Genomic DNA, 15,381 nt, shown 5'->3' on the forward strand with positions numbered 1-15,381 from the left:
GCCTGCACACCTGGCCCAACTACCATAACTACCAGCGCCTCCAAGGCTGTATTATCAGCATGAATCACATGTGAACACCTCCCTGACGGGGGACACGTACACCTACCGGGAGGAAATGCCTGAGTGACCTTCCGGTGCCGTGCCACCGAAATATTCTTCTCGGCAAATGGGCTTCCACACCCTAGTGTATTATCTCAATAGTTTGAAGGTGATTTGGCATCTTCTGGACCACTCCTAACAATGCACCGCGCTCCCCGCACTAAACCTAAACATCAGGCCCAACAGCAATCCCCCCCCCCCCCCCGCAGGGCCGTGCCGCTAAGCTGATGCCTAGCCCACCTGAGCCTGACGATAACACTCAGCTTCCTGGAGATCCTGAGTCTGATGATGATAGTCAGCGGCAATTTCCATCGGGGATGGCAGATACTCTTGAACAACATCCTGAAGCCTTGCTACACAAATTCCGTGCTATAGTGCGAGAGGAGATTACCGCCGCCTCACGTAAATTATCTTCTGATCTGGCGAGAGGCCTAAAGGAGTTGGGCCTTCGCGCTCATCAATTGGAACAGCGTATGGATCTGGCAACTACAGTCTTGGAGGGTCATGAACAGGAAGTGGAGGATCTACATGCTGAGTTGGACACTTTAAAAGATAAATTGGAGGATGCTGAGAATAGGGCACGCAGGGATAATCTCCGTATCCGCGGAGTCCCCGAGGCAATCACAGATCTGCAGGGTACTGCTACCGCTCTTTTTCAGGAATTGGCCCCTGAGATTCCCCCAACTTAAATCTCCTCCTAGTCAAGGTGGCTCCCAGGCCCTTCGGTCTCTGCAGGCCCAGCGTTTTCAGGAAGTCTCCGCGACTTGATGCTTAGAGGCTGATCGCCAGTATGTACTCTCATCACAAGTGGATTTTTAACGCCACTTCCTGGATTTAAAGCTAGAATTGTTCCAAGGTTTCATGACCTCCATATGTTTTATCCCTTCCAATCTAGGGTGGATGTCTGTTTTCTCCGCACCGATTGGTTGAGATTTTCCTTGTCCTGCGAGTTTTGGATTGATCATCCACAGGTGTATTAGCCTAAGTTGTTTTGTGTAATATGTTTATATCTCTTTTTTATTAATGCCGAGTTATTCCAGTGGACTAAGGTCCCCCTCCGAGCTGACTAGCGGTCTGTTTTTTTTCTCCCGCCTGCTACCCAGCTTCTATGTGGGTGTCTTACCCACAGTTAACTGCTATGATGTTTGAATTAACCTTATTGCTTCACAGATATATTGCTTGTATATCAGATGTCTTCTTGTCTTCCTTTCTTTTTCGTCTCCTCTCTTTTGTTTTTTGCTTTGTGTGTCCTCGTAAATGTTTTTTTCAGGGCTCCCGGGGATTGCGGTGGATTTGATCTTTTTTCCTATAGATCACCATGTCGTTGAACTGGTTATCATTGAATATCCAGGGGATGAACTCTCTGCAGAAACGGGTAAAGATATTTAAGTTTCTCCGGGCTCGTCAAGTTGACATTGCTTGTTTGCAAGAAACCCACTTCTCATCTACTTCTGCCCCAAAATACTTTGATGCTCGTTACCCTCAGACATTTCAGGCTAATGTCCCCACTAAACAGAGAGGCGTATTGATCGCCTTTCATAGTAAAACTCCATTTGTCTGTGTGAGATGTATTGCTGATCCCAATGGCAGATACCTTCTGCTTCAGGGCACAATACAAGGTATAGAAGTTACCATAATGTCCTATTACGCTCCTAACGTTAATCCTGGACCTTTTCTGTCACATCTGTGTTCTCTCCTGGCTACACATCAACGGGGTACTCTTTTGATGGCCGGGGATTCTAACTTAGTGTTAAATCCGGCATTAGATAAATATCCAGCAGAGCGTTCTGACCCTTCCGCATCAGCGAAGTCCTTTATACGTACATTACATGCCCACGATCTGGTGGACTTATGGTGTGAACTTCATCCTCGGGGGACAGACTATACCTACTATTCCCACCCTCATCATTCTCATTCCAGAATTGACCACGCCTTTGTATCACATAAACATCTTCCCTTGGTTCGCTCTATTTCTATTCTTACGGTACCGTGGTCTGACCATGAGCCTATTTTGGTGGTCTGTCAATCTCTTCTACGTAGGCCGGCCTTTTCTTCGTGGATGTTGAATGACTCATTGCTTTCGCTGAAGGAGATTCAGGCGGAACTCCATCGTAAATCTCAGGAATACTTTCAATTAAACTCGGGTTCCGTCTCTTTTTCAGTAACGTTATGGGAAGCGTACAAGGCAGTTCTTAGGGGACATATTATCCAGATAGCTTCAAGGCGAAAGAAGGAACGACAGCATAAACAGTGTCAGTTAAAATCAAAGTTGACCTCCATATTGGCTCAATTTAAACAGTCACCTTACCCCATCGAAACGTAGATTGTTGGATCAGGCCCGTTTAGAACTGGATCTATGCTTAACGGATGAGGCTGAACGCTCCTTACGCTGGACACGCCAGAAGTGGTATAGTAAAGCAAACAAACCGGACTCCATGTTGGCCCGTAGACTACGTTCTTTTGCGCACCATCCCAAACCGATATCTTTACGCACTCGTCACAATACCCTTACGAGCAATCCGGTAGTAGTTTTGGCAGAGTTCCGGTTTCATCTGGCCAAACTTTACACTGACCCTACACGGGCTGATTCCCAATCCATTTCTGACTTTCTATCTCGTCTGTCCCTGCCTACTTTGACTTTGGCCCATAGGGATCTAATGGACTGTAATATTCAAACAACTGAGGTTTTGAAATGCATAGCAGACCTGAAGACGGGCAAGCGCCCAGGTCCGGATGGCTACACGGCACTATACTATAAGAAATTAGCTGATGTGCTTGCGCCCCACCTTGCCGCTATGTTTAACGCGGTGAAGGGGGCGTGGACTTTTCCCCGGATTCTTTGACCACCAATGTGGTTATGATCCCTAAACCAGATCGAGATCACTCTTCCTGGGCAAATTATAGGCATATCTCTCTTATTAATATCGATATGAAGATTCTCACTAAGATTTTGGCTACTCGATTGAATTCCTTCCTTTCTCGTTTGATCAAAAGGGACCAGGTGGGCTTTGTTCCCCACAAACAAGCTGGAGATGCTATCAGACGTATCCTACAATTACAACATTTAGCCCATACCCGTAAACTCGACATGATCCTCTTATCCTTAGATATCAATAAGGCCTTCGACACTTTATCCTGGCCTTATCTTCTATCGGTCCTTCACCGCTTTGGCTTTGGTCCTTCGTTTCTAAGATGGATCTCTTCGCTATACACTTCCCCTCAAGCGAAACTTAAATATTACGGATTTGAGTCTTCTACATTCTTGGTCGCCAGAGGCACTAGACAAGGTTGTCCGCTCTCCCCTATACTCTTTATTCTAGCCTTGGAACCATTGGCGGAAGCCATTCGTATGAATCATGATATTAAGGGGATTGAGGTGGCGGGCTCCCAACATAAATTGTCTCTGTTTGCAGACGATATACTATTGTCAATTTCGAAACCCGGGGGTTACTCTGCCTAATTTACTCGCGGTTCTCGATTCCTTTGCAATTCTTCACGTTAACCCCGCCAAATCGAAAGCTATGTCGATTACCCTCCCACCATCACTTTTGATGACTTTGAAGCAAACGTTCCCTTTTCAATGGCATTCGGCCCTACCATATTTGGGAATTAAGCTCACCCCGACATATGACGGACTGTACCAGGCTAATTTTCCCACTGTTTTTCAGGAGCTGACCGAACTATTGACCTCCTGGTCTCATTTCCCGCTTTCATGGTTCGGCAGAATTAATGTGATCCGTATGACCTATCTCCCTAAACTACTGTACTTATTTTGGGTTTTACCAGTTCCTGTACCTTCGCATATATTGCGTATTCATCAGCGAAAACTTTTGTCTTTTATTTGGAGTTCTTCCCGGCCCAGAATTAGTAAACATATTTTGTTCGCGCAAAGGAGTGAAGGTGGGTTATCTGTCCCAAATCTCCAGTCTTACTATCTGGCGGCTAATATTGCCCCTTTGGCTCATATCCATGCTTCTCATCACTTTCCCTTGTGGGCTGTCATGGATATGATGGACTCCCACTCGATACCGCTCTCCTCCTTGCCATGGCTTCCTACTTCTAAATGTCCATCTACCCTTAGTCCGACGTCAAGTCTCTGGGATTCTATCAAATATTCCGCCGGCCTTATTTCTGCTCACCTGCCGTTGTTGCGTCTATTGCATAATCCGTTATTCCCTCCAGGCCGGGACAACCCCAGGCAGTTTGCCTGGTGGCAGACGCATGGTTTTTACGATGTACATTCACTTCTATCTCCCACTCAAATACTTTCCTTTGAAACTCTGCGCTCTTCTTATAATATTCCTCTGCGGGAACACTTTGGATATCTTCAACTTCGTCACTTTGTTAATACACTACTACGCACGCATTCGGGACCGTATCGTCTGTCCCCCTTTTAAAGCCAGTGCAGACACAGACCCCATGCTCCGGGTTTGATTTCCCTGATTTACTCCTCCATTATTTCTTATAGAACCCCTCCGGTTCGTTCCTATCATCAGCGCTGGCAGTCTGAATTAGGGGGGACTTTAGACCAACAGGATTGGCGGACCATGACCCAAGCGTTATCTAAATGTTCTAGGAATGTCATTATTCTTTATGCTCGTTTAGCTAGTTTCATCCCTACATATTCCCCGGTTTGCTTTCGGGGATGCCAACAATTGGGTACCATGGCTCATATCTGGTGGACTTGCCCTAAAGTAAGCAGATTATGGATTAGGGTTTCACACAGACATTAAGCGTAACCCGTACAAAGCGCTTCTATTTAAACCACTGGAGGGCCTTCTCCATTCTGAATGGCAGCTGGCATCATACTTATTTATGGCTACTAAATTGGCAATTGCGAGGGCTTGGTAGACTCCCCTTCTCAGCTTTGAGGCTGTCAAAAATCGGATGAACTTCATCATGGTTAATGAAAAACTGACGGCCATATTATTGGATACCCATACAAAATTTCTGCGGATATGGCGTCCCTAGCTGGATATAGTCCAACCATCGAGATTCGACCAGTCCCTTCTGTCGATATGAGGTTGGATTCTGCTGTGATCTCCTCGGAGCCCTACACCCCCCCCTCCTTTTTTTTTTTTTAATCTCTTCTTCTCTCTCCTCTTTGTCTGTGTCTTTTTTATACTCTTGTCTAATATTTCTCGATGTAGCAATTTTTTCCTCTCAGAATCTACACGATCATTGACCATCAAAGATTGTAAATCGTATCCTTCCTACCGGGCATTTCTGTAATAAGTTAAAGCTGACATTTTGTTTTTTGTTTTTTTTTATTCCAATGTACGCCTTACATAATTTCTCAATCATACAGTACAATTTCCTATGTATTGGTCAATGAATCTATGTTCCGAATGTTTGTTTATCATTGCTCAATCTATAATAAAATTCTTTGTAAAAGAAAGTGAAGTAAAAGAAAATCCCAAATTTTGGGTTGTCCCTAGAAAAGTAACAGGTGGAATCTTCCAATGGGGACACTAGTTCTGATGAGGTCCCAAAGAATTCCCTTAATTTGTAGGGATTTCCTCTCAGTTTCTGTTTTGTCTATGGGACAGAAAGTGAAGGTAAATCTCCCCAATGGGAAACTGATGGCAAAAAAAAACCTTGACGGGTTACAACCAGGGGCGGACTGACCATTTGCAAACTTGGGCACTGCCCGAGGGCCCAGGGTCAGTAGGGGGGCCCCATGAGATGCCCCTGGTACCTTTTTCATAGGCTTTTTTGAGTCTGGGCAAGGACACAGGGGCCCCATGATCCCCTATTGCCCGGGGGCCCCATAAGTTGCCAGTCCACCCCTGGTTACAACCCTTCCTTACTCTATTCAAAATGGAAAAAAAAAAAAAAAAGTTTTTCCTAGAGTTATACTTTAAAAATGAAATACAGGCATACCTCAGTTTACAGGCATACCTCGGTTCTGTGGGACTTTTCGTATAGGAAAAAATTTGTAAACCAAAAACGCCGTTTCCCATAGGAATGCACTGAAAACCAATTAATCCGTTCTGGAAGTCAGAAAACAGTAAACGCTACTAAAATACCGCATGAGTTATTTAATCAAGTCATGTGATATTTTAGTAGTGACAACCATGTGTTAATGTATCAGCTGTCAGCGGGGTCCCCCACTGACAGCTGAATGTAAAAGAATTGCCGGCAATTAAAAAAATAAGTAAATAAACATCGTGGGGTTCCCCCTCCCATCCATATCAAGCCCTTTGGGTCTGGTATGGATTTTGAGGGGAACACCCAACGCCAAAATGTAAAAAAAATGGTGTGGGGGGGGTCCCCCCCAAAATCCATACCAGACCCTTATCCGAGCATGCAGCCCGGCAGGTCAGGAAAGAGGGGGGAGTGGAGGGGACAAGTGAGCACACCCTCCCCTCCTGAATCATACCAAGCCACATGACCTCAACATGGGGGGGTTGCTTTGAGGTAGGGGGGCTCCCACCGCTCCCACCCAAAGCACCTTGTCACCTCCGGAGCAGGCAGACAGCCGTGGATCATCTTCGGAAGCAGAGCCTTTTTTTTTTTTTTTTTAATTTTTTTTTGGGTCGGCAGCGGGCATTGTGATTGACATTGGATCTACTGCAGGGACATTCTTTTATTTTTTATTTTTTAATAAAGGACTTGTCAAAGACCTGTCCTGTCTTTTTTCACACTACACTTTTTGTTTTTTGTGAATGAGTAGCAGGACCATGTACCCCATACCCTTGGTAAAGGGGGCTTCCAGATTCCAATAAGCCCCCCCTGCCCCAAAGCAACCCCCCATGTTGAGAGCATGTGGCCGGGTATGGTTCAGGAGGGGGGGGCTCGCTCGTCCCCCCCCCTTTCCCAAACCGCATGCCCAGATAAGGGTCTGGTATGGATTTTTGGGGAGACCCCCACGCCATTTTTTTTTTCATTTTGGAGTGGGAGTTACCTGAAAATCCATGTCAGACCGGAAGGGCTTGGTATGGATGGGAGGGGGGACCCCACGCCAATTTTTTATTTATTATGGTGCCGGTTTTTAAATGCATTACCGCTTTTTTTTTCTTTACTAGAGCTCAGAGATTCAGCTATCACTTTCCCCCCAGCTAAAAGAAAGAAATTTTCCTTGTAGTTTATTTCCCCAAGCTAAAAGAAAGAAAGTTTCCTTTAACTCCGGGGAAAGTGACAGCTAATTCTGTGAGCTATAGTGAAGAAAAAAAAAAGCCAGCAATTGCATTTAAAAATTGGCACCGACATACACTTTGTATAACGAAAACAATTTGTAAACCGAGGCATTATTTTCATTCGTAAAACGAAAATTATGTTAACCAAGGCATTTGAAAACCAAGGTACACCTGTATATCAAACTATTTAAAAATGCATGCATTTTGAGACCCAACTCCATTATAGTTTCCTCAAACTGAAATTTCTCTTTTGTTGGAGATTCAAAGTTCAAGTTTCGGACAAGGTGAATTTTCCATTTGAAGTATTCTGTGCCCAGCGCATTGGTGGTATACTTTACTGAATGCAGGCAGCAGATTGGAGCAATCGCAGATGCCACTAGCTTGGTCTTATAGGTTGTGAAATGTGTCACAGGTAATTACTCACCATCTTGGCACAACTTATGAACTTTCTGTGACCCAAAATAATGCGATAAACTATGCAACTTAAATCCTGTTATATTCCCTGCAATGGGAATGCAATATTTGGAACAGTAGTTGTTAGACTAAAGAATGGGTAAGCCCCAGCAATGAACTTGTGTGGTTAATCCTGCCAGAAATCTAGTTCCGCCATGTGTTCTCTGCATTCTACAGTGTTAACAAGCACAGTTTTAGCCCTTCCCCTATGGCAGGCAGCACTAAATGGCAGACCACGGGTCGCATGTGGATCGCCTCGTTTTTCTGCCCAGACCACCGCAGTCCCGCCATTTAGAAGCCTGTTGCACCATGCCACCATCACCGCTGTCATCCTCGTAGCCTACAAAAGGAGGAAAAACACCTCAGCATGGAGGTTTTTCTTCCCGAGTTATCAGGCAGCAGATTGGTTGCTAGGACTGACCTAGCAACCAATCACCAGCTTGCAGCGCCCGGCCTCTGTCCAGACTTCCTGTGCCTCTCGCTCTCCTGTAGAAGGTAGAATTGGAGGGAGGGGGGAATGTGAAGTAAGGCTGCTTAAGATAATAATGGGGGGACAGAACAGTAATGTGGGGGGCTGAGGACAATTATGGGACAGCTAAAGACAATTATAAGGGGGGGCTGAGAAGTGTAACGTAAGGGGGGGGGCCTGTGGACATTAATGTGAGTGGCGGAGCTGCGGACAGCAATGTGAGAGGGGGCTGTGGACAGTAATGTGAAGGGGGGACGACGACTGAGGACAGTAATAGGGGGCTGAAGACCGTAATGGGGGGCTGAGGACAGTAATAGGGGGCAGAGAGTAATGTGAGGGGGAGCTGAGGACAATTATGTGGTAGCTAAGGACATTTATGGGTGGAGCCGAGGACAATTCTGGGTAGACTTAGGACAGTAATAGGGAGCTGAAGACAATTTTAGTGGTGCTGAGGACAGTAATGGGGGGTAAAGGACAATTATTGGGGGGGGGGAAATTATGTGATTTTGATGTGAAAAGGGAGGGAACTGTGATGTAAAGAAAGAACTTTGCATGCCCGCATCACAGGCTGGGCAGCCCATTCATTTTAAAATGATGCCCTACCTTAAAGAAAGACAGCGAAGATGTTCCTGAACTTTCCTTTAAAATTGCGCTGCACCAAGCTGCTTGGTGTGTGTGAAAATGTGCCATAGGTGGCAATGTGTGGGGGTGCATTTCAGAAGTAACAGCACTCCCGCGCATCTGATACAGCACATTTTTCTGTGGGTTGGGAACATGTTCAATTTCATGACCGTTCTCCAGCCAAAGAAATATGAACCTAAGGGGAGATGGGGATTGTGATGTGAAGGATCAGAAAGTGTGTTGGTGATAGGATCATTAGGTTACCAAAAACCACGCAGCCACGAAATATAAGGACTATTACAGCAAACTTTTTGCTCTTTAGATGTACTTTAAATCTTAAATGGATTAAGAGGAATTCTACCCCTCTAGAGATTTGTAGGACATTGCTCTGTTCCAGCTTTACCCCAACATATACAGCACATATTGATATTTTATTCAGATTTTTCCATTAATGCCCTTTCTCCCAAACATTGCTTTGCCCCAATTACACCTGACAGATAAATATTTGTAAATTTTGCAGATGATTCTATTACTGACCTTTCTAGAGATCTGCAAAACATTGCTCTGTCTCATTTCCCTCACGACAGATACATATTGATACATTATGCAAATTATTCCATTGCTGACCCCTCTAAGGACCTGCAGAACATTGCTTTGCAGCCAGTGGATTTATAGAGGAGTAGTACAGTTGATGAACGGACATTGGTGGGAGCAGTGTGTGAAACTGTGCAGTGTTTATATTTCGAATATCTTTGTCGCTGGCAGTGAACACAGAGCACTTTCCCCAAGAAATTGGAGTGGGATAATGTTCCAAAAGCCAGTAGATAAACAGTGAGGTGTGGTCCATGTCCACAGATGTATCCACTTGTCTAATGATGATTTGTATCACCCAGAGAATACATCTCTTCCCACACACAGCTCTAGAAAAAGCGCCATCAGCTGAACAATGAGGGAATGCAAGTAGAAGAGGAGAGAAAATGGTTCTAGAGAGGGGAAGATGCTAAATCAGCCACAGTAAAGAGTAGACATAAGTACAAGGTCAAAGGTCACCGCCAAGTAAATATTTAGAAGCATTACCGAAAGAAAAATAATACATTTCATATAAATAGGTATTAACTATATATAATATATATTTTCTCCAGCATTTACATACCAACAATGGATTCTTCAGCACTCTACAGAACACACAGACCAATCACATCAGTCTCTGAACCTGAAAAGCTCTGGTTCTCCTAAATACTTGAAAGCCTAACTGCTGAAAAACAGAATTCATGGATTTTGGACGTCTTACTGACAGATGACAAACCAGCAAGCACAAATTTTTATGCATCTAAAATTAATTACAGTTGGAAAATTGGCTTAAAAAAAAAAAAAAGTTAAGTCCTGAAATAACTGCACCTCTGCCTCCCGATGGTGAATTGGAAAAGCCAAGGAAACAGCAGCTGCATGGAACACAAGCAATCCCAATCAAATGCGTATTTCAGAGCTTTTTTTTTTTGTTGATGGTAGCATCGAGGGGTGGTCTGGACTGATTGTCCATTTTTGGACTTTAGGTTAGCTCTACGTGACACTAGGCAGGGGAACATAACTTTGACATTTAGGCTTTGAGATCTTTTAAAATATGGTAAGAGTCAATCCAGTACAATTATAAAACAAAAATAATTACCTGTATCCCTTGGATTGTGCAATGCTGTGATAGGAGATTTTGGACAACGCTGAGATCACCTGCAAGATAAACAGAAATCATTGTAAATGAGCAAAATCTTGCTCTCTGTGCAGACAGACAGCCAGGAAACTAAGTCTAAGCATGTTCCTGTGTAACACTGACCCAAATGCTGGGTAAGAATTCATCCAATTAGAATATTTTCTCAGCACCATGAAAAATATTTCAGAGGTAACTTGCTCAGTTACCAGAAAAAAAAAACAACTTTGCTGCAATGACAGTGTACATATTCTTCATTGACAGGCTCCCTATTGCAACAAGAGCTCTTTCTCTGCTATTGCATGAAGGTTTGTTAATGATCTCTATGATGTTGTAGAGGTGCTGGGTGCAGACACATACAGTGGAATTCATAAAGAGTGTGGAAGACACCATTTAGAAAATGTAGAATTCTGTTGGGGTGTAACACCAAAAGTGTCTGTGCTTGCACCCAATTCATGTACGAGTCCCAGGCAGGTGCATGAATCTGTATAAGTCTGCACTGAGGAAGGTTGTCCACACTGGGCACTTCTTCCTTGGTTTACGCACTCCCACCCTCCCTTCCCGGTCAATATGCCCGTCACACTGCCAGGAGCATGGCCAAGGGATTTTGAATTGGGGAGTGGGGAGCCTGATGGAGAACTGACAGACTAGTTTCCCATTAGGATCACTTCACCTTTGATTGACCGCTAATGGAAGGGGCAAAAGCTAGCTGCTATGCAGTCCAATAGCATCTTTTGAGCCATTAGACTATGCCCACCCAGTGACAAGTCATTTTCCACAAATGGGCATTGCTCATATTTGGGTAATGACATCACCTGTATCTCCTTTTACATGTATCTGAATGGTGCTGGGGACACAGTGGGAAGTACTGGTGTCAGTGTTAATTACCACCAGTTTCCTAATCTGTGAGAACAGGTGGTAATTCTCTAACAATGTGTCACTGCCATAGCAACAGATTCTTAAAGTGGCAGTAGAAAGAACAATGTGAATTTGCCATAGTTGTTGGTAATGCCAGCTTTCCTGAAATTAGGTACAGGTAGTTCTCGGTAGCTCAGAGAAGCGGAATAAATAACCTCAGAGAACTGAAACTTCCAACCAACAGGCCAATTCTGAAGGCTGCAAACATTACCATAAAATTAGAATTTCCACCTGATATAAAAATCAATCTATTCTGGAGGGACACGTAAAGCAAAATATTTTTCTTCACACTCAATCTTATCAAGGTGAAGATGCATTTTAGGAGGGAGCGCTGGTAGAACCAGTAATTATATCCTGTGAGATTTTACCTTGGAATAATGAACTTTAACTGTACAAAAAGGTTTTTACTGGTGAGCAATTCACAACATATGAGCTCCTTTTGAGATATCCAAGCAAACAAGCAGGATTGCAAAATTAACCTCTTCCCTTGTTCCTGCGGTCCTATGCGAGCTATGCTGACATTGTGAACAAGTTTAAACTTCTCTAGCCTGATAAAAACATTGGCAGAAGCAGAGTTTTATGGATATTGAAATATATCAAAAGAATCCCGCAAGCACCTCTCCAAAAGTCCATGTACCATAAAAAAATCCCTTTGGGTCAGCTGGGATGAGCAGTGGGTAGTTTGTTTTTCTAAACCTGCACTGCAGGCATGAATAAGGCATGAATAGTAGATTTAGTCTTAGTAGTCTTTCTTCCTTGGAGAAAACACACACCAAGTGACATTACATCCACAGCTAATTGAATAACACAAGCAACTTTCAACTCACATAATGTCGAGTTAAATTTCACATTAGAACAGCAGGGGTACAAGTCAATTTACCTGCTGGCCTTCTGCCCAGTTAGAGGCTCCACATATACACAATAAGGCAGTGGATGATGACAGCTTAGTAGAAACTACAACTCAATTTAGTGAAGTCATTGTGTTGTAAAGCAAAAACTCTGGAGATGGCAGTAACCAACTTCACCAAGAGCTCATGACACGATTGAAAGCCAATTTATCTGGGTAATTTAAAAGATAATTTCTACTTATAGCATCATTACTGTACCTATTCTGGACTAAATTAGTTCACACTTTTTTGTAGAAGTCATCCTGTTTGCTACTTTATGTGCAGACTGATGCAGTTGATATTTTAATTATAACTCCTTACTTCCAGAACACTTACCATATGGAAATGCTGCAGAGTCAAGCAAGAGGAAAGTGCAGTGGGTATTACTTGGTGAGAAAGTAATAAAAAAATCAATGATTCAGGGTTTGAAAATGAAAAATTTTAAAAGCTAGTTAAGGATGGTAAAAGTGGCACTAGCAGGTAATAAAAATAAAATTTAATATTACTTTAACCCAACTTTTCCATTGAAGAATTTAGATACAATATATTGCCAAAAGTATTGGGATGCCTGCCTTTACAAGCACATGAACTTTAATGGCATCCCAGTCTTAGTCCATAGGGTTCAATACAGAGTTTGCCCACCCTTTGCAGCTATAACAGCTTCAACTCTTCTGGGAAGGCTGTCCTCAAGGTTTAGGAGTATGTCTATGGGAATGTTTGACCAATTTTCCAGAAGTGCATTTGTCAGGCCAGGCACTGATGTCGGATGAAAAGGCCTGGCTCACAGGCTCCGCTCTAACTCATCCCAAAGGTGTTCTATCGGGTTGAAGTCATGGCTCTGGGGTGGAGGAACTTGACTGGCCTGCACAAACGCACATGTCTTTATGGACCTTGCTTTGAACAAGAGAGGACACCAAAAATACTTTGCACATTTCAAGGCTAGAGCTGTTTATCAAAAACAACTTCTCAGCAGGACATTCAGCCACAGTGGGCAGCTGCAGATGCAAGTCTTGCCTGTGGCTGTCAGAGTCTTGCAAGGCCTCATAGGACTTGCAGTTCCACAACACCTGGAGGGCCATAGTTTGGAGACCCCTGGTATAACAGCTGCGGTAGCAGCGACAAGCCATCAAACTTTGAACCACTAAGTCTTAGAAGTATGAAAAATGGCCACGTTACAAACCAAAATATTTTTTGGGATAAACCTCAAACCATTATTGAGAAACTAAACTTACTTTACATTATCTCCAAAGCCTCTGTCGAGGTCATTAACGTGTGTGTGTACGTGTGTGTGTGTGTGTGTGTGTGTGTACGTGTGTGTGTCTTCACGTCAGACCTAACTGTGCTGAGCTCAGCCAAAGAAGAAAATATGAACATTGCCAGTTTTCATCCATCTATTAGCTCCGATGAAGTTGTCACAGATGGACACTGTTGCACTACGCCCCCCCTCATTCTGGGCATGACAGAATAAGCCCCACACAGATGACCCATTTACTAGAGAGAAAAGAATCCCTTCAAAGGCGGAATCATGGCTGGATGTCTTGGAAGACAAATATGCTGAATGGCTGGAGGGCGGATGACCCCCTGGCGGTTGTGAACAGGCATACATTATACATGAGGACGCATCACACCAGATTACTGTACCACTCAATCGCACTACACTTATTTTATGCTTTTTAAAGTCAAGGGGGATAAAAAATGACCCGCAGAGATACAGCAAAACCGGCGTTCATGGGGCGTCCGGAGAAATGAGCTCATTTAACATGAAAGGCTCAACACTGTTTCTATTTCAGACACGTACCTAGTAAATATATCACATTAAAATTATTTTAATACCTGCAATTCAAGGAGGTTTGTGTTCTGTTCTGCCAGTAAGTAGCAGAGAAGAAGCTGCAAAGCATGCAGGGAATCCAGGAACATAAAAAGGAGAATTATAAACTTATATTGGATTGTAAAAAATAACTTGTTTGTTTTGCTATTAGGCCTCCTTCATACTGACCTACATTTAGCTTTTCTGAATAAAGGAAAATTGATTTAGGAAGTATAAACAACTTTTGTGCCTTCCAGGTCATGTTTTTCCTGCGTTTAGATGTTCCTTTAGCCATTAAAACATTTACATGGATTTAGTTTCTGTGTGTGTTTAATCTTTTCATTTATTTCAAGTGCAAACATAGAAGAATAAAGTAAGGCATTTCATTAAGTATCCAGAAAAAATACCTTGATGTGTAAAAACAGTTATTGGATTACACACCATTCAAGTATATAAATGCAAGGGAGGCTCATCAGCCTTATGACAGAAACATTAGAAAATAAAGATGCCTATTGGATATGTTCTTTATTATGGAAATGGTAACGTAAAAATGAAAAAAAAAATGTAATCACTCATAAGCTGAAAAGGAGAGAAGGAAAATGTATTTTCAGAAAATCTGAATATAGCAGGAAGAGGAGAATATGGGGATGAGAAAAGAAGGTGACCTGGGAAGGGGGGGGGGGGGGTCACAGTCCACTACTAGTTCTCTGCTTGAATCTGAGCACACATCGGATTTTAAGGAGGCGGCGGTGGAAATCCCTCAGGAGAAAGTAGGTGACCCATGCTTCCCAAACTCGATGGCATTTAGATTTTTTTTAAACTGAATCCTGGTTACAAAGAATGCAGGTAAATGGACAGTGTGAAGGACTCCACTGAAAAATTGTTACGGGCATTTATATGCATTTAGAAACTTCCTAAAAATACATATAAATGCAGGTTTGACATTGCCAGTGTCAATAAGGCCTTACAATGCTGATATTCAAAAAATAAAGTTTATGTTATGAATACAGCTCTAAAAGTAAAAAGAAAATCAACTTTTCAAGCAATTATAATGGTTTAGATACCTATGAAATCTTTAATCTTTCTGTGGCAACATTCCTTGTTTCTACTGCATCTTTCATGCTGTGCAACAGTTCTACACTGAAGACCAAGACTCATTTTTTTAGGCTGCAAATTTTTACATTGTTTCCTTGCAACTTCCTGTACACTAAAACAGATATCTCAATTCACAAGGAGAGGAGAAGAGGATGTTATTTATAGTCCATATCAGGACATCAGCCTAGGGT

General features: G+C 43.1%; 1 protein-coding gene across 10 annotated transcripts in view; it reads right to left on the bottom strand.

Annotated features, from left to right (window-relative positions):
* VAV2 (vav guanine nucleotide exchange factor 2) overlaps positions 1–15,381 on the bottom strand; it is a 351,081-nt gene that overhangs the window by 149,674 nt on the left and 186,026 nt on the right. For all 10 annotated transcript variants that reach the window (XM_089685277.1, XM_089685271.1, XM_089685270.1 and 7 more), the window contains exon 3: positions 10,448–10,506. In XM_089685277.1, the coding sequence (XP_089541403.1) occupies positions 10,448–10,506 (59 nt within the window). The remainder of the gene's footprint in view (positions 1–10,447; positions 10,507–15,381) is intronic.

The sequence above is a fragment of the Staurois parvus genome, unplaced genomic scaffold, assembly GCF_062004578.1.
Source record: "Staurois parvus isolate SC_StPar_1 unplaced genomic scaffold, SC_StPar_1.0 ptg000365l, whole genome shotgun sequence".
Classification (NCBI taxonomy): Eukaryota; Metazoa; Chordata; class Amphibia; order Anura; family Ranidae; genus Staurois; species Staurois parvus.